The sequence below is a fragment of the Equus asinus genome, chromosome 28 (assembly GCF_041296235.1).
Source record: "Equus asinus isolate D_3611 breed Donkey chromosome 28, EquAss-T2T_v2, whole genome shotgun sequence".
NCBI lineage: Eukaryota > Metazoa > Chordata > Mammalia > Perissodactyla > Equidae > Equus > Equus asinus.
Window position 1 is genome coordinate 37,229,561 of NC_091817.1, and position 24,617 is coordinate 37,254,177.

The 24,617-nt window shown below is 49.9% G+C and overlaps 1 protein-coding gene and 1 non-coding gene across 2 annotated transcripts; one reads left to right on the plus strand and one right to left on the minus strand.

Annotated features, from left to right (window-relative positions):
• Positions 1-10,082: 10,082 nt before the first annotated feature.
• Positions 10,083-13,811, plus strand: TLE7 (TLE family member 7). Its single transcript, XM_044761561.2, has 9 exons — positions 10,083-10,482; positions 10,600-10,622; positions 10,797-10,855; positions 11,384-11,596; positions 11,704-11,945; positions 12,145-12,286; positions 12,437-12,590; positions 13,140-13,213; positions 13,527-13,811. Exons 1-9 carry the CDS (start codon positions 10,172-10,174, stop codon positions 13,629-13,631), a joined length of 1,323 nt encoding a protein of 440 aa, XP_044617496.1. The 5' UTR covers positions 10,083-10,171; the 3' UTR covers positions 13,632-13,811.
• A 4,647-nt stretch (positions 13,812-18,458) lies between these two features.
• Positions 18,459-18,531, minus strand: TRNAM-CAU (transfer RNA methionine (anticodon CAU)). The gene has a single exon. It is a non-coding gene; the product is annotated as a tRNA-Met (tRNA).
• Positions 18,532-24,617: the final 6,086 nt, after the last annotated feature.

Genomic DNA, 24,617 nt, shown 5'->3' on the forward strand with positions numbered 1-24,617 from the left:
TTACTGTCCTGTTCAGATCCCAAAGACACGAGGGTGAAGAAGGCAGTTAGACACATGCGAAGCTTCATGAAGTCACATGGCCCGTTGCCCAGGAGTCCTGATAGCCTGTAGCCCTGGTGTTCACTACTCCAGCCCAGAGCTGTCTGGGTCCAGTGGAGGCCTTATGAGGACAGAGAGGAGCCACAGCACTGGTGACCCCTGTCTGCTCACAACAGCACTTCTTTTATGAACTGCAACCTTAAGCCTGGGAGGGGCAGGATTAAATGAAGTCTCTCCCTCAGTCCGGGTCAGCATGTCGTGTCCCTGCAGTGCAGGGTGGCCTCCCATCCTGGCCTGTCATACCGAAAGGGCCCTCAGAGAACATCTGGTCCTGCCCTGTCCAGGTCAGGAGGAGAAATCGAGGCTCAGAGGAAAACATGACTGCTGCGGGGCACCCAGCAGGTCAGGGGAGAGCCTGGTGAGAGAGGCCCAAGCAGGACAGGGCTGGGAGGGCCCATGGGCTGGTGGAGGTGGCAAGAGGCTCAGCCCAGCTCCCCCTGGGCTGGTGGCCCTCTCCTGCTTGCCGTGGGCTGGGGGTTCTGAGAAGAGGCTTGTGGACTCCCCTCTGTCCTCTCTGCCTCTGAAGTCCCCACTCTTCCTCAGACCACAATCCCACTCTGTCTGCCCTCTCTGCTGACAGGAACTGAGGACGCTCATCCCCTTACACAGTCCACTCATTTCAGCCGAACGTCTGCCGCTCCCTTCCACGGGCCAGGCTTCGCCAAGCCCTGGGGAACCGGAGATGAGCAACCTCGGCCTGCCCCTCCGGGAGCTCCTGCTCCCCTTCCCCCAGCTCACAGGCCCCATAGCACCGCAGACCACGTGGTTCTCAGCAAATCCAGCACCTCCCAGGGCTCCAGCCCCAGGTCTCAGCCCGCTCTGGCGGCCCTGGGTCCTCCGCCCGCTCTGGCGGCCCTGGGTCCTCCGCCTGCTGGCCGGCTGCCAGGCCCAGCCTCCCCCTGCTCCAGCTCTCCCTCCCACTGCTCCCCAGCCCGGGCCCCAGCAGGCTGGCCCCCAGCCCCGGTGGCTCCAGTGATCCTGAAGTGTGCCGCCCCCCCCCCCCCCCCACTGAAATCCCACCCACGCTCAGCCCAAGCCCGGCCTCCAGGAAGCCCTCCCCGGCTGCGCGGCGCCTGTCTCGGCTGGCCTCCTCCAACGCGCCACTGTACGGTAAGGGTAAGGAGTAGTTCTGCCGCCGCGGCCGCGTGTCTGCCACTCGTCTTTGGCCTGGGAGCCCAGAGCCCACGTGCTCCCGGGGTGGGGCCCCGAGGCTCTGGATCCCCCCGCGCGCCGTGGGGACCCAGTGGCGGCCTTCTGTGGCCGCCTCCCTCCCCGGGCGGCCTGGGGCGCGCGCTCGCGCGCTGGGACTCCCTTTTGGCCTCTGTGTGACGAGGGGCAGGGACGTCGGGCCTGCGCGTCCAGGGCCCTGAGACCTGCAACTTGGGCGGGGAGAAGCCATTAGGAGTCACTGGCCGCCAGCCTCGGCCTCCTGCTGCCCCTGGTGGCCAGTTCGCTCATTGCAGGGCAGGGGACGCCCGGCCCGCTCTCCCGCAGGGCGGGAAGGAAAGCACCACTGCAGGGAGCCTGCTGGGGTCCCCTCGGCCGCGGGAGGGCTCCTCTGCTCTGCTCCTGAGGAGTGTCCCTTGAGCAGCGCCCTGGGGCAGTCGGGTCTGAGCTCTTGGTGGGAAAATCTCCCGTGGCTCCGCCGGGGTGGACGTGATCTTAGAGGGGGGCCTGCAGGGACCCCTGCCCGCCAGAGCTGGGCTGGGGCCGAACACCGCGCCCTGCAGGCCAGAGTCGGAGAGACGCTCATGCTCCCTCAGCTGGAGGTCAGTCCAGCGCATTGCAAACATTTCCTAAAAGAAGCGTAAGCTTTTTTCTTTCCCTAATGAAATCTGTCAGAGAGCCATGTTGTAAACTCACCTAGGCAGAGCTGCTGTGGAGGACGGCGAAGAGGGGGCAGTTGCCAGCGGGCCCCTGAAAGTGAAGGGCAGGGGGCTCTGCTTAAAGGTCCCTTGGGAGGTAAGAAGTGGACCCAGGACAGAAATCGGCATGCAGGATTCAGAATCGAAGCGTTCCCTCGCAGGCCCGCGGGAGTGAGGTGGGTAGGAAGAACAAAACAAGATGGGGGACATGGACCCGCACCGTGCTCTCCTGGGCAGGGTGTGTGGTAAGGAATGGTGAGGTGGGGGCTCCCCATGACTGGGCGGGAGGAAGAGAGAGGAAGCGCAGGGACCAGGTGAACAGGGAGGAGGGCCCTGGCCATGCCATGCGGTGTCCCTTCTACGCAGAGGGGCCCCCTCCCCCTTCACACAAACGCCACCTCCCTCTCGCTGGCTTCCCTCGTCTCCTTGTTCAGCACTGGGGCCCCTGCTCTGTGTCCTCCACCAGCTCTCTGCTCTCACCTCCATCTAATCTTTACCACTCTCTGCCCCCTCTACTTGGAGCTGCTGGTTTACCGGCTTGCCCTGTGGACCGCAAGCTCATTGGGGGTCAGCTGGTTGGGCCAGGCAGGACCTTGCTCATGAATTACTTCCACGGACGATGTCAGTCAATCAGTAAGGGAAGAAGTGTTTTGTGCTTGTGTTTGTATGGTTTATATATTTTCATCAACAACGGGCGTCCAGGTGGGTTCCCTGGGGGCTCAGGTTGAGAAAGAGAAGTTCCCGGGGTGGGGGAGCAGTACAATGGGCAGAACCATCAAGTGCGTTGGGCTGTGGGCTCAAATGTCTTACAGGGGAAGTTAGAATTGGGTTGCTCTCCAATTGCCCACCAGAGGGCGCTCCAGCCCCCAAATAAAGATCTGGAGCCTCATGTTTGAGGTCCGGCTCTGATCATGGAAACTCTGGCCTCAGTGTTCACTCGCCAGGTGCTGGGTTTCTCTCTCCCCTCAGTTGACTGTAGCTGGCTAGGGTCTCCGGGCAGGGGCATCTGCAGCTGGCTGGCTCTTCCCCGAGGGGAACAAGGTAAGGAAACCACCAGCTACACTGCCTGGGGTTTGCTGGATGAAGAGGAAGAAGGAGAAATGCTATTGGGACTTGCAAGGCCTCTAGCTCACGACACAGTCTTTTAATTTTTTTATTATAGTAAAATACACGTACCATAAAATTTACCATTTTAACTATTTTAAAGTGTATAATTCAGTGGCATTAGGTACCTTCACAATGTTGTGCACCCATCACCACTATCTAGTTTCAGAACTTTTTCATCATCCCAGAAGGAACCCATACCCATTATGCAGTCACTTCCCATGACCCACCCGCAGCCCCAGCCCCTGGAAACCATTAGTCTGCTTTCTGTCTCTATGGATTTGCCTATTCTGGATATTTCATGTAAATGGAATCATATACAGAATGTGGCCTTTGTGTCTGGCTTCTGTCACTTAGTGTAATGTTTTCAAGGTTCATCCACATTATGGCACGTGTCAATACTTCATTCCTCTTTATTGGTGACTAATATTCCATTTTATGGATATACCACATTTTGTTTATCCATCCATTGATGGACACTTGGGTTGTTCTCACCTTTTGGCTGTTGTGACCACTGCTATGAACATTGGTGTACAAATATCTGTTTGAGCCCTTGTTTTCGATTCTTTTGGGTATATACCTATGAGTGGAATTGCTGCGTTGTATGGTCATTCTGTGTTTAACTTTTTGAGGAACTGCCTAACCATTTTCCACAGTGGCTGCGCCATTTTACATTCTTAGCGATGTATGAGCATCCCAACTTCTCCACATCGTCACCAACATTTATTACTTTCTGTAGTTTTTCTTGTTGGTGTTGTATCCATCCTGGTGGGTAAGAAGCGGTATATCGTTGTGGTTTTGGTTTATACGTCCCTAATGACTACTGACGTGGAGCATCTTTTCTTTTAACTGGTCTCCTAGACGCCGGCCTTGCCCCTCCCCCAGTCCATCCACTGAAGAGCAGACTGAGTCCTATCAAAACACAAGTCTGATCACGTCTCCCCCAGGTCAGAACCCCTCAGTGTTCCCCACCACTCTCCCTGGAATAGACGCGCATCCCTGCCCCCACCCTCCGTCCCCACCACACACACCCCCGCTCTGCTCCAGCTCTGGAAAATTCTCCCAGTTACTGAAATATACTTCTCCAAACCTTTGCACCCACTGTTCTCTCTGCCTAGAGCATTCTCCTATGTTCTCCACCCCACTTCCCCCACTAACGCCTCCCATCCTTCTTGTCTCAGACCTCATTTGCCCCCCACGACCTTTCACTTCTGCATTGTGTGCCCCTTCTCTGTGCTCCCCTGTCACACCTCCCCTCCCCCATCATGTTGCTTTCCACTCTGATTTGTAATTGCCAGTTCAACTGTGGTTTCACCCTTAAGATTGAAACCCACAAGGGTCAGGGCCAGGTCTGTAGGTTCAGCCTTGTATCCTCAGAGCCCAGCACAGGGGTGGCTTGATGAAACTGTGCTGACTGGCCACTTGGAGGGAAAGGTGATGGGTGAGTAGGTGGATGCACAAATGTGTTTCATTGCTGTCCCAAGACCCGTTTGCCTCTCTTGCCCAGAAGCTCCTCCACTCTGGTTCAAACATCGTTGGTCCCACCAGTTGGCCACATGCACCTGAATCTCAACCATGGCGTCACCTGGGTTCAAGCTGGGTGCCTCCAACCACAGACATGGCCAAGGGACAGTAAGGCCATATTGTCTCTTCCCATCTAGGTTATAAATTCCTTTCTACGCTGTGGTCGTTTCTCCTTTCCATCTTAAATGAAACTCCTTCTTCTGTGCCCTTGACCTCAGCCATTCCCAGGACCACAGGGGTCTTCCTCTGTCACTCTTGTTTCTCTCTCCCCAGTCTCTTTAATATCTCTCCCACCTGCTTCCCTCTACCCTCTGCTGATAACGGTGGCCCTGTGTCCCTTCTCTACAAAACCCTCTACTCCAGTGGTTTCCAACCTTAGCTCAGTTGGAATCACAGCGGGAGCTCTAAAAAAGTCCTGATGCCCAGGTGGCATCCTGCTAATTACATAGGAATCTCAGGGCCGGTGAGACAGGTACCTGAGCATCAGTACTTCTAGAGCGCTCAGGTTACTCTAAGTTGCCTCTGAGTTTGAGAACCACTGCTCTGCTTGGCTCTGCACCCCTATATTTTCTTTGACTCAAATGTCTCAGTTGAGTACTCTACACCCCCACTTCCGTTCTTCTCAGCGTCTGACAGTTCAATTCTTGGCAATCTAATGGCTAGTCCAAGAGTGCACAGAAACCACCCGCTCTAGGCTGCTGAAGCCAAATGGCCCTGTTCCTGTCCTCCCACTCCCATCTCCCTGCAGCCTGGTGGAGGGCCATGTCGGGCTGTACAGACCTGGCCTCAAACCCTAACTCCAGCACTTCCTTGCTGTGTTACTTTAAGCAAGTTACTTAAACTCTCTGAGCCTCAGTTTCCTTAATTGTAAACTTCCCTCCTGGGGTAATTATGAGAATAGGCTGTGATAATGCAGCAAATGCATGTCTAGTGTCCAACAATGCACCGTATTATGATCCAGACCCCATGTCCCTTCTGGAAACCCTCTCCATGGGCTGCCTCACTGACCACAGGGGTCCTCCCACTGGCCTCTCACCTCCCTTTTTCTTTCCTCTTCCTCAGGCCCCTAAGAATTGCTAACCCTTAATGAGCACTTGCTTGAAACCTGGTATCCTCAGAGCCCTATTAACCTCCAGGTCTGACCACAGCTTTAGGCAGGATGTAATCTTGTTGTCTCCATTTAACAGATGAGAAAACTGGGGACAGGCTGGCATCCTGTGAAAGCTCATACTGCTTGGAAGTAGCAGGCCTGGGTTTCAAATCAGGGCAGTTTGACAGGGCTGGGCTCCTCCCCACTGTGCACACTGCCTCGTGCCGAGAGAGGCCCAGGCTCTGTCCTGGACCCTCTGCGTTCCCTGAAACCCTTTTTGGGTGTTGCCAAGCTCCGAAATTTCATAGACTTAGATAGGAAAGGTAAAACAGTGAAGCGTCTAGAAGAAAACAAAAGAGCACACCTTCATGATGTTGGGGGTAACAAACATTTCCTAAATAAGACTCAAAAAGAATTAACCTTAAAAGAAAAGATAAACTGGATTGAGTTAAAATTAAGAACTTCTATTCATCTGAAGACACCATTTAGAGAGTTAAAAGGCAAGCCACAGATCGGTAGAAGACATATGCAATACACATGTGTGACAAAGGATTCCTATCTAGAATCTGGAAAGAACTCCTCTGATTCAGTATGGCTCTCACAGACGTATTTTTAAAAATCATATAGGCCTGGAGTTGGATCCTAGTTCTTCCGCCTGTTTAGTGAGATCTTGGACAAGTCTCTGCAAGGTTCTGACCCCCTGAATTAATTCACATATTTCCAAACTGGGGATAAAATCCATGCCTGTATGCTTCACTGTTATGTTTCCTGTGAGAATCAAAAAAGAGACAATTTACCAAAACTGGATCGTGTTTCAGATAGGGAGTTGTGTGTATATCATCACCTCCTCCCCCCTCTCAAACTGGAACTCCCCAAGGACTTGGGCCAGGCCTCAGCCTGATCTCTGGTCCCTGAAACCATGTTCAGAGTACATGGGAGCATATATTTGATACATGAATGGGCAGGGAAGAGCATTCCTGGATGGGGGGACAGCATGAGTGAAGCATGAGGGTGGAAATGTACAGTCCGCTACATTGGGAGTCGGGTTAGGGTACAATCAGGTACAATTATCTAGAAGGCCATAGGCAGCCATAAACATTTGGAGGAGAGAGGTGTATAAATGAGGGGGAAGAGTGATAGAGAGACAAAGAACTTTAGAGATTGGAGATCAGGGTGGTAAAAGATTTCTCTCTAAGCGGGCAGTCATTTCAGGACTTTCACTTCAAAATAAGTTGGCCAATGAATGAGAAAGAAACCAGAGACGGAGAGAGTGCATTCAATGGGAGGGGTGGGCCAGGGGCAGGAGGTGAATGGGTGGAGCAGAGAGGGAGCTGGTCCATCTTTACCACCCCTCCCCTCCTGCCAGAAAGGGGCCACCAGACAGAGAGGGCAGGCAGTGCTTCTCAGACGGGGACCCCAGACCAGTAGCAGCAGCATCTCCATCACTCTGGAACTTGTTAGGATGATACAAGGTCTCGGGCCCCACCCCAGACCCACAGAATCAGAACCTCTGGGGGTGGGCCCAGCACTCTGTTTTCATAAGCCCTCCAGGGGATTCTGACCAGTGCGCAAGTTTGAGAACCACTGGATGAGAGCCGCAGGAAAGCCAGGCTTCCCTGGTCTTCACTTTCAGAGACACTGGCTAAAGATGAAAGATCACAGAGCTGGGCTTGTTCAAGCCAGAACAGGGGGAAGAAAAGGCAAAGAGACCCCTCCTCCCTGCCATAATCACCCATATTGGTGTCAGCCCAAAGCCAGGCTTCAGGAGCAAAGAGAATTCACCCAGAGATGAGAATCTGAAACGGCCCTGGGTGCAGCTCAACCCAACTCTCCATCTTTGTGCAAACACTGGCTCTTGTGGGGCGGCGGGAACCCAATCCAAAGACTTATCCCCCTAAAAATTTCTCACTCCGTCTTGCCTCCTGCCATGAATTTACTTGGGAGATCCCCGTCTGTCTCACCCTTCATCCAAGGACGCAAGGGAGAATCGGAAACGGCAGCCCAGCAGTGGCTCTGCGGTAGGTTGTGGTTGTGGCCACGCCCGGTAGTTGATGGGCCATTCAGGGCTTGAACACCTGACACAGGTTCTGACCCAGGGCTTGATTATCAGTTAGGCTCAAGTTTAAAAATAGCAGCACTTCCGGGCAGGGGGCAGTGCCTGGTGTGGAAGGGAGGGTCCGGGGCTGGGGGAGCGGGGTTCCCAGCACCAGCTGGGGCTCAGCTCTGCTGACTTCCCTTCTCCTTCTGCCTTCAGAGGTGAGTTTCATGCCGGGGGGATTGGTGAGTGCTTATCTAGCCGGCAGGGTGAACCCCCAGTACCAGCACTTTGTGTTGAAGGTCAGGAAAGAGCTGCCTTCTGAGGGGAGGGGTCTCTGTGTTCCCAGCTCCAGGGATAGACCTGAGGGGCAGTCGGTGATATTGACCCTTCCTTCTGTTCTTTCTGGGAAGCGTTGCCTTATTATTAGGGTAAAATCCTGGTTAAATGGCCTCACTTTATGCTTTACCCAACCCCCAGCGGGAGCCGGGGCGGCTTGCCAGTCCCCTTCATACTGGGTTGGGAATGTGTTTGCCCTGGGCCTTCACCGTCACCAGGGCCCAGCCAGCCCTGGGGTCCCAGTTAAAGGAGCCCGATGCGGGTCAGGACGAATTTGTTAAATTATTTAAACAAGTAACTAAGAATCACGAGGACCCCAAATGGTAAGTGGGATGAGAAGATGAGAAAGAAAGGACTTGGCTGAGAAAAAGCCTCAAGGTCCAACAACTTTTAATTTAGGTTCAAATAGCCACAAATATGCAAAAACTATCCCAAGTTCTGCAGTGACAAATCTCCCTTTCCTTCTTCCTTCCTGTTTGCCAATTTCCATTCCTAATTTCTTATGTGCATATAAACATATGCAAAGATGGGTTCTGATTTCCATCCTTTTACACAAAAGCTGCATATTATGCATAGTTTTCTGAACCTTGAATCCTCGCCTCCCGCTATTAACACACTTTGGAATTTTCCATATCCATGCATAAGTGTCCTGTTATTTTTAACAGTCGTGTAGTATTCCACTTGATGCATCCACTGTAACTGATTTCACCAGTCCCCTCCTATGGCCATTGGGTTTCGTGCGGTCATCGGCTATCACAACAATGCTGTAATACTTCAGCTTATGCATGTATTATTTTGCACATATTCAAGGGCACCTTTAAGATGAATTCCTAAAGGTGGAAGTGCTAGGTCAGAAGGTAGCTGCATTTGTAATTATGGTGACTATGGCCTTCCTTCCTACGATGGGGAGGTGGGAAAGGAGGCTGTTTAGAGCTAGACAGGGCAGGATTTGAACCTCTTCTCTGTGCCTTCTAGCGATTTGCTTAACCGGTCTGACCTTCAGCTTTAAAAAATCTGTAGCATGTGGCCCACACAGTTGTGAGGATGAAATAGGATCAGCTGTGTCAAGTGTTTGGTTCAGGGCCGCACACACAGCAAGAGCTCAGAAAATTGGAGGGAGTGGAGTCTGGTGATGCAGCTGCCCCCTGCGTCTTCCCAAGGGCAGCAGCCTGGGTTCCCGGGGTATCTGCTGGAGCATTCGGGGAGACGGGGTGTCTGGGAGTTGAGGATTGAGCCTGGTCCTCAAGGCATTGGTTGCAATTGGAAGATCCCCTCTCTAGCCCCACCCACCACTTTGTCCCCAAGGCTTCTGATGTGCTCTGTAATGGAACGCTGGTCCCCCCAGGGCCTTTCTAGGGCTCGCTCTTGGGCTTCCTGAAGGAAGGCACGTGGTCTGCCTTAAATCCTCAAAGCTCTGGTCCCTGGCACAGTCCCACAAATAAACACACTCTCTGCCATTTATTGAGTGTTGGCCGCTAGCCTTATATAGTTCTGAGTCCTCGACATGGGTGGTTCCATTTGGTTCTCAGAATTATCCCACAGGGTAGGAAAGATTAATATCACCACCGGCCAACCTCTTCATCATTGTGCAACCTCACCCCATCCTCATGGAACCTCACCTTCACATGACCTCTTCGAGTTCTTCCTCACTGTCCCCTCAAGGGGGCAGGAGACCCCGTGATGTGTGTGGAGTTTCCTGCTGTCTTCCTGTTTCATTGACACACGGGATGAGCTCTCATTTGAAAAGTACACAGCCAGATGGAAGGGTGGGTTTGATTTTGTAGGACCGGAAACACAGTCTGTGTGTCTAGAAGGAAAAATATAATGCCTGGTACTAACATCTCAAAGTGTCTGTGTGAGACTTCCGCCCTTAACACTATCGCTGCCAACGTTTAGTATAAAAAGTTAGTCGGCAACCAATCTTTTGAACCCTCTCACCAAGAGAGGTGCTCTCAGACCCTTCTGGATAGACCCCACAGTGCATCTGCATATCTGCATCCTTTCTCTTTTTTGCTACAGGGGATCAGGACAAATTGGGACCCCAGGATCTGTTTGACGGGCTTCTATCTCAAACCCTAGAACCGGGTGGCTCAGGCATATCCTCCATCTCCGAACATGAGTGGAGAGAAGGAAGAGGACTCCTTCGGTATACTCAGAATTTATGATGAACCAGAGGAGAGGAGGAATGTGCCAGAAAGCTCTGGAATTGCCTCTCTGCATGAGCATCCAGCACAGTCCCAGCTGTATGGGGTGTATGGTACGCCCCCGCCGTCCCTGGGCCCCCCGATGCAGCACAGCCCGGTGTATCAGGAGATGAGCTCCATGACTCCGCAGCAGTGGGCCCTCCAGACCCTGGACAGGTCTGAGCTCCAGGCCGGTTGGCTCTCTGAGGCGGAGCCAGGGGAAGAAGCCGAGTTCAGCCCCAGGTGGGTCTCACTTGAACCAGACTGGTGGAGGGCGGCGCACCGTCCTGGGGAGAGGGGATTCTGGCACGGAGCTCCATTCACGCTGTCTCCTTCCTCTCCCCTCTCCATTTGTCATAGCGTCCTACCAGGATCCGAGTTTGGTAAGTCCCAGCTGGGATCGTGTGGCAGGGAGGGTGGTAGCCCAAAGCTGGGCCTGAGATGGGGGACCAGGAACGAGGCCTTGGTGTCTGGAGCACAGCCTTCTCCCCGAATGCTGGGTCTCTTGCTGCCAGAGGCCGTCTCTGTGAGCGCTGGGTGTTGATGTTTCCCTGCAGGCCAGCCTTGCTCTTCGCCGCCTCCCAGTGAAGAAGTCTTATCATTCCTCAGAGCAATTGTAAGGGTCTTATTTTTTTTTTTAACTTAGAATCTTTCCCTTCCCCTTTACCCCCCAAACAAGAAGCTAGTGGGAAGAAGGAGAGGGCGTGTGTTGTGTCCACACTCTCATTCTTTCTCTTCTAAGTGGTGGGTGTCCTGTGGCTCCCAGCTTCTTTTGAACGAGGCTGCCATCCATCCTTCTCCCACCACCAATCTGTAGGGTCTTCAGCTCACAGTGTCACTTCTCCTAGAGCTGTGTCCTAGGGGACTCTGAACCAGCCTCTGTTCCCATTGCTGGCTGGTGCTCAGAATTGTCTCAAACCGTGGCCCTGTTTGTCAAGGAGGGAAACGTGGGCACATCTGGGCTAGTGCAGAAGGATGTCAGTGGTCTGGGGACCCCAAATGAGCACTGTTCTGCCTAGGAGTCAAGAGCTGTTGGATGAATGGTTAGGAATTTAGTCGGAGGACGGGGCAGGCTGTCCCCTGTGAATGATGATAGGCCAGGGCTACGACCCTTTCAGGGCCACCCACCTTCTCCTCTCCCCAGCCTCCCATTCCAGATGAAGTGGTGGTCAGGCAGAGGACCCCACGTGAATCCTGGAAGGTTGGCAGACTCCGCCACGGAAAGAAAGTCTATGCCATTGCCATCGGCGGCTCAACTCACCACGTGTACACGTGTGGCCAGGGCTACATCAAGGTGTGGGATGCGAGTGCTCTGCATGCGTGGGACAAGGCCCCTCAGGCCCAGCTGAACTTTCAGGTGAGGGGTGTTCCAGAAGGGCTTGGGGACCCAGACATGACATCTGTCATGAGACTCGGAGCCCGTGCTTTGAGGAGGTGACACAAGAATGTAAACCTTTCCTACAGGACCATCAGAACTGTGTCCTCACTTGCAAGCTGTTCCCCGATGAGCAGAGCCTGATCACCGGGGGTCTGTCCCGGACCCTGACTCTTTGGGATCTGGCACCCACACCCCGCATCCGGGCACAGCTGGCCTCCACAGGCCCCGTGTGCTATTCCCTGGCCATCTCCTCCAATGCCCAGATCTGCTTGGCTTGTTTCAAAGGATTTGTTGAGATCTGGGATTTGCAGAACCAAATCTTGATCAGGTAAGACCTGGGGGAGGGCTTCATGGTGAGGCCTTTGGCAAAGCATGTGTCCCCTTCTGGACCCCGCTTTCCCCTCTGTGCAGTGGGACTAGGTGAGTCAGTGTGGAGAATATATCTGGGGTCCTCCTGGGGGCATCCTGGGCCTGAAACTTCCAGGGGTCCCACCAGTGCCTGACCTTTTGAGTTGTTTTCCCACCAGGAAGCACGAAGTCCCTGAATATGGGTCCCGATGTGTGGACATCGTCGGCAATAAGTTCTGGACAGGAGGTGAAGACACCAGCCTGTATTCCTGGGACCTGAGGAGCTACCAGAAGCTGCAGCAACACGATTTACAGCATGAGGTGCCTGGTCAGCCACCACTGGACTGAGTGCAGTCCCCAGGGACTGGGAGTTGTGGGTGCCCGCAGGAGCAGGGTCTGAGTTTGAAGAGGTGGGCATGAATGATGGCACTGGCAGCCTGGAGCGCTGACTCCAAACCTCCTTCCACACAGATCCTCAGCATCACTCACGACCCCAGTGAGGAATGGATGTTAGTGGGCTTGAGAACCAGTGACATCATAATCCTACACTCACACCGGAAGGAGAAGTTTAAGGCTGTCATACATAAATACATCCACCACCACAACCTCAAGTTCGCCTCCTGTGGTGAGTGAGGAGCCAGGTGACACCTGGGGGTGTCCCGTCACGCTACAGGGTGTCTACTCACCTGTAGAGTCTGGGCCCAGCCAGATTTCAGACTCTTAATTCCTCCCTCTCCAGCCCCAGCACTAGGAGACCCAGGCATCCACTTTCCTGCTGTTCTCGCCTCCGTGTCTGCTTCCTTCCCCCCACAGTGTTTCTCCCTCTTGGAGCCTGGCCACCTTTCCGATCTCCTTTCCCCAATCACTCCCTCTCCTTTTCTGGCTCTGGCTGTGATGGTAGCTTCCCACACAGAATGGCAGCCTGAAGATGCGGCAGGTGGAGGAGGCATGGAGCCCCACCTGGTTGTACTAGTGTTCACGGATACTTACCAGGATCCTGTTTGTGGCAGGAGGGTGGGGGTGCACGAGGGACTGTTTTGGGTCATGCCTCTGATTTTTATAGATGGGAAACTGAGGCAGAGAGTTGCCCTTTCCCCAGTGGAGTCTGGAACAGAGCTGGGACTGGAGCGCAGGCCCGGTCTCTGGCCTTTTCCATCTGTCTTTCCTTCGCCAGGGAGCTATTTTGTGAGCACTCTGGACGAGTCGATCCACTGCTTGGCCGCACCTTCTCTGCAAAGGTTGTTTCAGGTACTGGAAGGCGGGATGCATAAACCTAGGCACTTGCAGCTTATGGCCCCAGATCTCAGTTCTCAGGTCCCGGAGATAGTGCAGGAAAATACCTCTGAGGTGGCATCCAGGCCCATTTAATAGTTCAGGGGGAATGATGACCCAAGGTCTTATGAACTCGTGGTCTCTACCTTGAGCCCCCTAAGACCCTCCCTGTCTCCAGACCGAGCCTCAGGTCTACGCTGAGCTTGAAACAGCCTTAAATGAAGCCTTCACCTCTGACCCAAGCCTGGCCCCTGCATTTGTCCCTCTTTTGGCCCCTCTTTCTCTCTAGGTAGAGGAGTCTACAGAAATCCTGTGTTGCGATGTGTCCTCTGACAACCAGTATCTGGTCACGGGCTCCAAGAACAGTGCCACAGTTTACAAGCTCTTGTATTGAAGGCTGCGTGCCATGGTCCTGCTGGTGAAGACCCAAAGAAGGCCAGCATGGTGAGAGGATGCCCACGGGGTGCTGGACAGTTCCAACACCTCCCACATGTCCACCTTATCCTCGATGGCTGGTCATCTGTCGGTTCCGCCCCCCAACACACACACCCAGCCTGCCCTCCCAGGTTTTTATTATATGGCTTAGGGATTTTTCCTTTGTTATTTTTCTCCACTGATTTCTGGGTTTGGATGGGGAAACTAGCCTTTATATTAATAAAATAGAAAAACGGAAACCAAAATAGCCTACATACGCGACCAGTTCCTTCAAATAAACTCATTGTGATGGATTGTGGCTGCCCCCATTCAGCAAGTTCCAGGGCAGGGAAGGAATTTCAGACCAGACTTAGTTTTGTTTGTAACTTTTTTTGGGGTCAGAGAATTCTTGGAATCTTAAGAAAGCTCACGAAGAAATGCATGTACGTGTAAAAACTTTCAGATCGTATCAGGGAGTCGGCAGACCAACAACACTCAACTCTTGGCCCGGGTTAAGACTGCATGAGTTGGTCTAACCGTATCCTGAGGAAAGAGTCTCTCCTTCTCCTTTTAGCTTCCTACTCCACGATACTTCGCTTTATCTGTCTTTCAAAGCCCTGGTCCTAATTCTGGCATTTGGTACCAGTCAAAAGCTGTTCTCTCTGCTTCAGGGCAGCTTCCTCATACTTGAGGATGTGATGATGTAATATTTTGTCTGGTCTTCTCCAGGCTGAACAAGCCCCAGCTCCCAAAATCAAGCCATATAGGCTTGCTCTCTAGTCCTCTTCCATCCTGCCTCCTCTTTGCATGGCTGAGACAGCTAGCTGTCCACTACCATTTGTAGCTTAGAGTTGTCACCAGAAGGAGACCGCAAGGCCAGGGACCCAGAGTCCCATTCTTTGCATGGAGATATTGTTTGGAACATAGTTCTTGCCAAAGGGTCACAGGTCAAGAATGTGTCTCGTTTCTGGGCCAAGGCTAAAGGAGTAGGCGTGTCCCCTCCAGGTTCTCTGTCCCCTTCTACCAGCTCAAGGCAAATGGTGTGGATGCCCTAGGGGGTTGCAGAACCACCAAGTGGAAGCATCCTGTGTCCGAGAATCAAACGTGGAGAAAAGGTGCCCGCTTCGGTCTATTGTGTGAAAGAGGAATAAACTTGTCTTTGAGCTGTTAGACATTTTGGAGTCTATTTGTCACTACAGCCCTGGAAACAGCAAACTTAAAGAGCCAGATAGGAAACATTTCAGGCTTTGCCATATGGTCTTTGTCCCAATTACTCAGCTCTGCTGCTGTAGCATGAAAGCAGCCATAGACAATACATAAACGAATGTGTGTAACTATGTTCCAATAAAATTCTATTTCTAAAGGCACAGTGGGCCAGATTTGGTCTGCTGCTGCAGTCTGCTGACCCCTGCTGTAGCCAGGCTGCCTCTAAAGAATATAAGTAATTAGCATCCACTTAAACATGATACAGGGGGTGGAGGCCAACAGTAGATCTAGCCTACTGGGTTAGTAACAAACAGACTCCAAAAGTTATAACAAGTGTCCATTGATGGATGAATGCATAGACAAAATGTGATTTTATATTTATAATGGGATATTATTCAGCCATTAAAAGGAAGGAAATTTGGACACATGCTACAACATGGATGAATCTTGAAGACATTATGCTAAGTGAAATAAGCCAATCATAAAAGGGCAAATACTGTGTGATTCCATTCACACGAAGTACTTAGGTCATTCATAGAGTCAGACAGTAGAATGGTGGTTACGAGGGGCTGTGAGATGGAAATGGTAGGTTACTGTTTAGTGGGTACAGAGTTTCCGTTTTGCAAGATGAAAAAAGTTCTGGAGATGGATGGTGGTGATGGTTGCACAAGAATGTGGATGGACTTAATGCCACTGACCTGTACACTTCAAAATGGTTAAGATGGTAAATTTTATATTATGTGTATTTTACCCAATTGCAAAAAGGAAGCTAGGGGATTATAAAGATCAAATTCAGAATAGTGGTGATCTCTGTGGGGGGAAGGTAGAGAAACTGGATCAAAAAGGGATAAAAAGGGAATGTGAACTCTATCTGCAATGTTTATTTCTTCAAAAATAAAGTTCATCAAATTAAAAATGAGTGCTTCAAAGGAGACCATCAAGAAAGTGAACAGACAACCCACAGAATGGGAGAAAACATTTGTAAATCATCTATCTGGTAAGGGACTTATATCCAAAGTATATAAAGAATTCTTACAACTCAACAATAAAAAGACAAGTAAACAATTCTTACAAGGGCAAAGGATTCAAACAGACATTTCTCCAAAGAAGGTATACAAATGGCCAACGAGTACAAGAAAAGATGCTTAAGGCCATTAGGGACACGCACATCCTCACAGGGCAGTAACACTGCACAGCTGCTAGGACGGCCAGACTGAAAAAGACAGACAATAACAAGTGTTGATGAGGATGTGGCGAAATTGGAACCCCTATGCTTTGCTGTTGGGATTGTAGATGGTGCAGCTACTTTGAAAAACAGCTTGGTAACTCTTCAAAACTCTAAACATACAGTTATCACATGACCCAGCAATTCTCCTCAGATGTATGTGTCCAAGAGAACTGAAAGCAAAGGAGATGAGTTGAGAGAGTAATAATTGGCAGTGGTAATGTAAAAGAATTCTAAAATATTTTCTGGAAAGAAGGTAAAAGTAATAGTAGTGTTGATAAGTCAAGTAGTTGTAGTGTTGTAATTTCTAGGTTAATTACTAAAAGAATATTAAACCAGGGTACAGCTTCCAAACTAAGAGAGGGAAAATACTGGAATAACAGAATATAAGAAGGTATAATAATATTAATTAATTTTTAATTTATATTTATGATTAATATAATTTTATTAACTCTTAATTAAACAATTACATTGTTTAATTTGATATTAATCTATTATTAATATAAATAAAATTATATGCTAATAACAATAATAAAGCCACCCAAAAGAAGAGAAGAAACGCAACAACAGGCAGAACAAAAGGAACAACCTGTTAGAATGGGAGATGCAGATCCAAATATGTCAGTAACTGTATTAAATATAAATTTAATTATGTTACATGCAACTCATATTCTGGAAAAAAATTAAATTCTTACATTTTAAATTTGTATTACATTAAAAGGAAAAGTTAAATAGAAGAAATTAAATTTAAAATTATGTTAAATTAAAAATTAAATGTAAATTAAAATTAAATTACATTTAAATTATATTAAAGGTAAAAACTATTAAATGTAAATATACTAAATGTAAATCAGTAATTATATTAAATGTAAATAAAATTAAATGTAATTATATTAAATATAATTAAGATATATTAAATTAAAAGTATATTAAATCAGTAATTATATTAAATATTCCTATTAATCTGTAGAGATTATCTGACTAGATTAAAGAAATCTCAAGTGGATCTGTTTCAAAGAGATATTAAAACAGAAGGATACAGAAAGTATGAAAATACAGAACAGAAAAAGATGCTTCACGTACAAACTAAATCAAAGCAAGCTGATGATATTGTGTTATTGAAGCTCCTATACCCTAAGACAAACGGCAGTATTTGTGATAAAGCGAACGCTTCATAAGTGTTCAAGTTCAGTTCTCCAGGAAGATAGAATTCTGTCTTATGCATTTATTACTGTAGCCTCAAAATATATAAAGAAAAATTGACAGAATAGACAAATCTCTCTTTCTCAGTAACTAATAGTTCAGACAAAAAATTAATGACTATAGACGATTAAATAATATAGATTTGAATAACATGATTACAAAACTTAGTACAATGCATACAACCCCTATAGAATACATACTTTTTTCCACGTAAAGTATTTACAAAACTTGACCATATACTGAGCTATAGATTTCAGAGGATTTAATTCTGACAGTATATTCTATGACCACAATGCAATTAAAATACAAATGAAAAACTCAAAGAAAACTAGAAATTTCCCTATTTCGGAAATTAAGAAATATACTTCTAAATAACTAATAGAGACTAAAGCACCAAGTAATTGGAAGCTATTAAGTTGAAGGATTCAGGGGCCGCCCACGGGGCCTACCGGTGCGCTCTGCTTCGGCGGCCAGAGTTGGGTTCCCAGGGGCGGACCTACACCACGCCACGGCCATGCTGTGGCCCCAACCCACACACAAAGTAGAGGAAGACTGGCACAGGGGACTCTCTCTCAGCAAAGGAAAAAAAATGGAAGGATTCAAAGCCATGGTTAGAGCTTGGCCATCCCTAGGTCATCAGTGCCACGCCCCACCTCGCTCTCCCGGGCCACGTGGGGACCAGCACTGACTGCCCAGATCTTCCTGGCTCTTGAAAGCCGGGTCTGGAATGGAGCGAGGACAGGGTCCCCGCAGACAGCGGAAAAAGACTGTGGAGACACGGCCTTGCTCCGAGTAGAGGAAGCTGGGTGAGGAGGATCGGAGGTGGCTGGGAGACAGATTTTCACGGATGTTGCAAAAGGAACTGAACCGCACGGCAACGCTGGGGCCATTTCCCCGCAGTCGCGCAGCCACCACACGTTTTCTCACTTGCGGGCTTTCATTCTTGGGAGAGGGGACAATGGTCATTCCTCGGGGATGCGGCTTGCGTTTCTTTTATTACGAGGGAGGTCGAACGTTCCGGGTGCGGACCTAAGTATTTACTTCCAGATCCTCCAGCAGCAACCTCCGTCCCGCTGTGGGGGGCATCCCTTTACCTGCCCCGCCCACCCAGCCCCTAGGCATCATCGTTGAACCTTCTTCTTTGATACACAGCGGAGCACAGCAAAACACCCGTGCCCTCTCTGAGGCTCGAACTCAGGACCTTCAGATTATGAGACTGACGCGCTGCCCACTGCGCTAAGAGGGCCGCTGGAAACACCACCCTTGTTATCACTAAAGGAAAATGCCTGCAGCCCCTTCCGTTGGCCGAGCCATCTCCGGAGCGTCGGTTTTTCCGGGTACAGATCCAGCGGGTCCCCAGCATCTCGCAGACCCGTGCGAACACGCGGGGACATTTGGGGACACGTAGGGAAGGAGGGTTGCTCTTCCGGGAGAGGAGCGGTCTCGGCGGAGGGAAGTGCTCCGGCTTTCCGGGACGCAGCCCGTGCGGACCCGGATCGAGCGCGGTGGGTCCGGAGAGGAGGGGGCGCCGGGGCAGGGGGGGCGCGGCCGCGCGCTGCTGCAGGGTGGGCTGCAGGGTGGGCTGCAGGAGGCGGCGCCGACCGCGCGAGGGCCCGGAGGGGACGGCCCCGCGGGGTGCCCGCCGGCGAGCCCGGCTGCGGCGAGGACGGGGGCGCTCGGAGGCCGCGGCTAGTGGCCGTCCGGGTGGAGGGCACCCGTCCTGACGGCGACCGTCGCTTGAGCGCGCGGGCGATGAGCTCAGGCTCCGTTGCTGACAAACGGCCCGTGTCGGGGTGGACGGAGGCTGCAGGGGGCGACATCGGCTGCGGTGGGCGTCCGGGGGCGCCCCTGAGCGAGGGTGGGGAGGGCCCTGGGGCGCAGGGGCCGGGGAGGGGGCGAGATAAAGAGGAGAGAGGGGCTGCGAGGAGTTTAGGGCGTGAAATCTCCTGGTTGGGGGTGGGGGTGAGGTAGGAGAAGGGAGAGAAGATTCCAGAAGACTCTTGGATGTGAATTCAGTAGGAAGAGGGAAGCAAGAAACTATAGTTACCTTGGACTTTCCAGCTTATTCGTTTATTAAACTCTGCATTTTTGTTTTCTCTTTCAAATAATTTTGCTTCTTCATTATAGAGGGGCATCTCATCTTGCAGCGCAGAAGAGCAGCATTCCCTCTCAGGAGGGTTTCAAATCTTCTTGGTGCAAGAGGGCAGGCTGCATGGATGGATGGATGGGCAGAACATAACGGTTTCTAAGACGGCCTTCCTTCCCTACCCCTTCAGGGAAATTTCTGCTGCCCCGAAGGGATGGCCACCAAGGAATCAGTATCCCATCCCATTTACCCAACGTTTACTATGGAATAGGATGACTGCCTTGGATTTGCCAGCTTATTCATTCTCTCTGCCCCTGTGGAATTCTTGTTTTCGCCAGGGTGACACTGTATTTTCATATCTGGTCAGACGAGTCCCTCACGCCACTTGCTCCTTTCAGCGTTCTGGTGCTCAATTGGAAACAAGTTTCAAGTCAACTCTTGTACAGCTGTTTACACTGATTCCCTCTTTCTTCTCCGACTTTCTGGGGGCATTTAGTGACTGTAGTGCATCCTCTGGTTCTGGTTGTCTTAATTTTTCCCTGCATGTCAGTGCCGTCTCCTCCATTGACTGCATCCAGGCTTGAGTGGCTCCTCATTGCCTTTGGGGCAATATTCCTCCGGGCCCTGCGATGATAGGGCTGACCCTTAGCCTCCCAGCCTTGAATGGGAGCCCATCTGGCTCCCTTGGCTGGATGAGACTGGTCCTGCCCTGTCCTGCAGACCCATCCAGAGCCTTCCGGCCTCCCAGCCTTTGCTCCTGCCTTCCTCTCATCTGCCCACTCACCCTAAGCTGATGTCAGTCGTGCGCAAAGTCCCTCCTTCCTGGGCTTCTCTTGCACACGGCCCAGAGCTAGCAGAGAAGGTTTCTTTCTCTATCACTTCCTTGCATGTTTACTCTTCTTCTGAGATGATTTCTCTTTCCTCGGGCAGAGGTTGGTTTGGAATTTTCTGGACCCTCTACAGCAGGTACACAAGAACTAGTTTTAGCTTATTGATTTCTGACACGTGCAGGCTGTAGACAGGCTATCTGGGGGTCCAACGCTGGGGTTGGGTGTGTGAAGCTGGATGAGTGATGAGAGCTGCAGGAGATGTGGCCAAGGCCAGAGAGGGAGGACCTGAGAAAGAGGCAGCTGCAGTTGGGGAGGGGGGCATTGTAAAGAGTCGGACGTTGGAGACCCCCTAGGACTTGGATAGGCAGAGAGCATGGTGCTGACGGGAAGAGCAGGCACCAGGCAATGTGAAGGGAGGCGCTGGCCCTGCCTTCTCTCTTTCCCCCGGAGTTTCTTACCATCTTCGTCATTACAGAAATCTTTCCCTCCTCACATTGAGCTCAGAGGACATGTCCACCACTAATGACACCCTCCATTCTTTAGTTGGCGTTCCGTCCTCCCCCTTGTCCCCGCTCTCCAGCCCTCTGCTCACCACAGATTGTGTCTGAGACACCCAACAAGCCGTCAACTTTATGCGGACAGACAGGGTCATCTTCTCAGACTTCTGTTCCCACTGCACCCATTCCAGTGCCTCTTACATGAAAAGCCATCTCTCTCTAGGTGTTTCTTGAGTCAATGACTTCAGGGACTCCGTGAGAGGAAAAACTGCTTTGTGTGTATTGGGCCCCTGATATGACTTCATCAATAGGGTCTTAGGGGTTCCACAGGAACTAGTAGGAAAGGAGACACCTCCAGGGAGGAATATATATAGAGTCATGAAATCCACCATCATGCAGAGTGAAGATGCCCAGGGACTCTGGGCAGGGATGCCTGCAGTTTTCCAGCCCTTCCTCCAGGGGGCGGTCTTTCATTGCCTCTAACACCCAAATGCATTTCCATGAATCAAACCGCTTTGCCTAGGAGTCCGGGACTCCGGTCTCAGCTTTGACACTGACTGGCTGAGTGATCTTGAGAAAGTGTCTTCCCTCTCTGGGTTTGTTTCTCCTCAATGAAACGACAGAGTCAATCCCTTCCAGCTCATTCCAGGACACCAGCATCCAGTAAATTCGCCTTGGACTATGGCCATGCAAAATGGAGAGTGGGGACAGTGCCACACTTTCTGCCTCTCACAGTGCCTTTGGAAGACCAAGATCTTGGCAACAACTGTGCATGGCTGCTGGAGTGAGATGCCTCTGTTTACCCAAAGTCTGCCATGATTGGCTGTCTTAACCTCTCTGTTCTGGTAAGATGGTGATCATGCCTGAATTTACTTCACTGGGCTGCTGGTAGATTGAAGGGAGAGATTATTCTAGAGTATGCAGAATATGCCTATCCTGGTACGGTAGCTGTGGTGGTTTGACCACTCTGAGCTGGAGGACCCCTCCGGGCCTTGCTGAGCCCTCCCTACTCAATGCCTGGTGTGGAGGGTCCAGCTGTTCTGCTGGGGAGGAGGAGCAGCCCCCTGAGCTGCCAGATGCCAGTCCCGTCTGTTACATTCCCCCGGTTCCCAACCCTTGTGCACGTTGGAATAACTGAGGAACACTGTCTAATCATCCACAGAAAAGGATTTCTTTACATTTGAAATTTATCATAAATGTCTAAGTCATTTATACTTATAGAGCTGGTGGGAGCTAAACCAAGAAGGTCATTCTATAGGAGGAAACAGTTTGAGCACTGGTCTTTGTAGTGGTCAGTTTTTTAAACCCCACACCTCAGATCATTGTCTGCATTTTCCCTCTTGGGCAAAAGGAAGTTCTAACTTGGGGAAAGCACAGATTGTATTTTCTCAGTAGGCCTAAGAGGAACCATAGGTGGAAGAACAAAGGGGCACAGGAGGTCCTCCCAGGTGGGTGGGATCTCCCTGGTGGGGTGGGCATCTTTGTCTTGATGTGATCTTGGAAATTGTGGAAACGACAGGTGGCCCGTGACATCCTGCTATTTAGAAGAGAAGAGTTTCTGGCATCTCTTGGTGGGACCCCAGCTGTACCATGTAGGAGGCACACCACACACTCAAGGCCTCAGATGACCCCTCGGAACTGGTGTTGGGACCTCCAGTTGGGGCTGGGCTCCTTCAGCAAGAAGAGAAAGACCCCACAGGTTGGCATATTGTTGGTGCTGGGAGTGAGATTTCACCTGTTTTGGTGGTTGGGCCAGAAGAACTCTCTGATCACTGAGGGTGTCTTCCAGGAAGTTTCTGGTGACTGCTTGCTTCTTGGAGCTGTTTTGAGGGTCACAGTTTGATGATGTCAAAGATCATATGGAAAATATGCCTGATAGAATAGCCAGGGAAGCATCAAAACAAAAGGGGGGGGGGGGCTAGCCCTGTCAGACTTTAAAACAAACTGTAAAGCCTCTGTAATTAGAATCATGTGGCCTTGGCCCATGAATAGACAGACCAATGGAATGGAATAGAAAGGACAGAAATAGACCTAAGAACAAATGGCAATTTAGTGTATGACAAAGGTGGTATCTCAAATCTCAGAGGCAGTGATGGGCTTTTTAATAAATGGCGCTGGGACAGCGAGGTCATCATTTCAAAAAAGATAAAATTAAATTCGTAGCTCACACCATAGAGAAGAATAAACTCAAATGGATCACGAGTTTAAATGTGAAAAATGAAACCATATAAGTACTAGTGAAAAAAACAGGTGAATTCCTCTTAACTTCAGTGTAAAGAAGAGATGTCAAACCATGACTCAGAATCCAGAGGCAACTAAATGAAATATCGGTGAATTGGACATGGCAAAAACCATCAGAAACAAAGTCAAAAGACAACTGGAAAACTGGGAGAAAATATTTGCAACACATAAGACAGACAAAGGGCTAAAATCCCTAATATGTAGAGATCTCTTAAAAATTGAGACAGAGGATGAAATATTCAAAAGAAAAATGAGAAAAGATTTCAACAGACAGTTCACACACACGCACACAGATCAAAATGGTCCTCAAGCATATGAAAAGATATGCAAGCACACTCGTAAAGACATGCAAATTAAATCATGCAAATTAAGCCTGAGGTACTCTTTCCCAGCTATCACAATGGCAAAAGTTAAGACAATTTTCTCTTGGCCAGGCTGTGAGGAAACAGGCCCTCTCAGTTGCTAGTGGGAATGCAAAGGGCTCCGAGCCTTTTAGAGGGGAATTTGGCGGGCTCTAACAGAACTACAAGGGCACTTACCCTTTGACCTGGCCATCCAACTTTTATGATTTACCCTGAAGATACGTCTTCAAAAATACAAAAATCCATATGCATAAGGTTATTTATTGCAGTATTATTTGTAATATTGGAAATAACCGACATGCCCATAGGGAGAGAGAAGTTGAATAAACTCTAGTACGTCTACACAAAGGTGTACTATGCAGTTGTGATAAAGAATAAGGAAGATTTCTATGAATCGATATGGGGGGAATTCCAGGATATACTGTTAAGTGAAAAGATCAAAGTGCAGAAGAAGATGTATAGTTGACATGTAAAAAAGAAGGGGTTGTAAAAATATCCATGTCTCCACTTGTTTGTGGAAAAAGAAATACAGGAGGGATAAACCAGAAAACATGAAATTAGTCACCTATAGGATGTGGGTGGAAAAAAATGGATGAATAGGAACAGGGGAAAGGGAGAAGGCGGGGTGACGTTTCTCTTTGTGCACCTTTTCTATAGTTCTGACACTGGGAAACGTGCTCATGTAATTGAAATCAGCCAGGATGTAGGAGTAATCTAAAATGGAATAAAAAAGTAACCTATGGAGCCAGCCGTGATGGCCTAGCAGTTGAAGTTCAGTGTGCTCCACTTTGGTGGCCCAGGATCGTTTCCTGGTTTAGGAAACATACCGCTCGTCTGTCGGTAGCCATGCTGTGGCAGCAGCTCACACAGAAGAACTAGAAGGACCTACAACTAGAATATACAACCATGCACTGGGGCTTTGGGGAGGGAAAAAAATTTAAAAAGAGAGGAAGATTGGCAACAGATGTTAGCTCAGGGTGAAATTTAAAAAAAAAGTAACCTGTGAACCTGACAGTACACCAGATGAGTACTACAACCTCACTGAAGGAGGTGGGGAAGAAAAGAACTTTCCCGTGTAACTTGTGAAAACAATATTTCTATTGGGTAACGTAAGGCTGAAAACAAAAAGAACTGTACATAGATATTGTACTTTAGGTAGTAAACTTGTTTTTCACAGGGGAATGGTTTAGCATTTCTGAAAATCTTTTATATATATTCTGGGATCAAGCAAATAAGTAAGTACATTGTGGAAGAGAGGCAAGTTTCTGATGGAGAAAGGAGTTACAATAAGGAAAGGAGGAAGGCTAGAATGAATC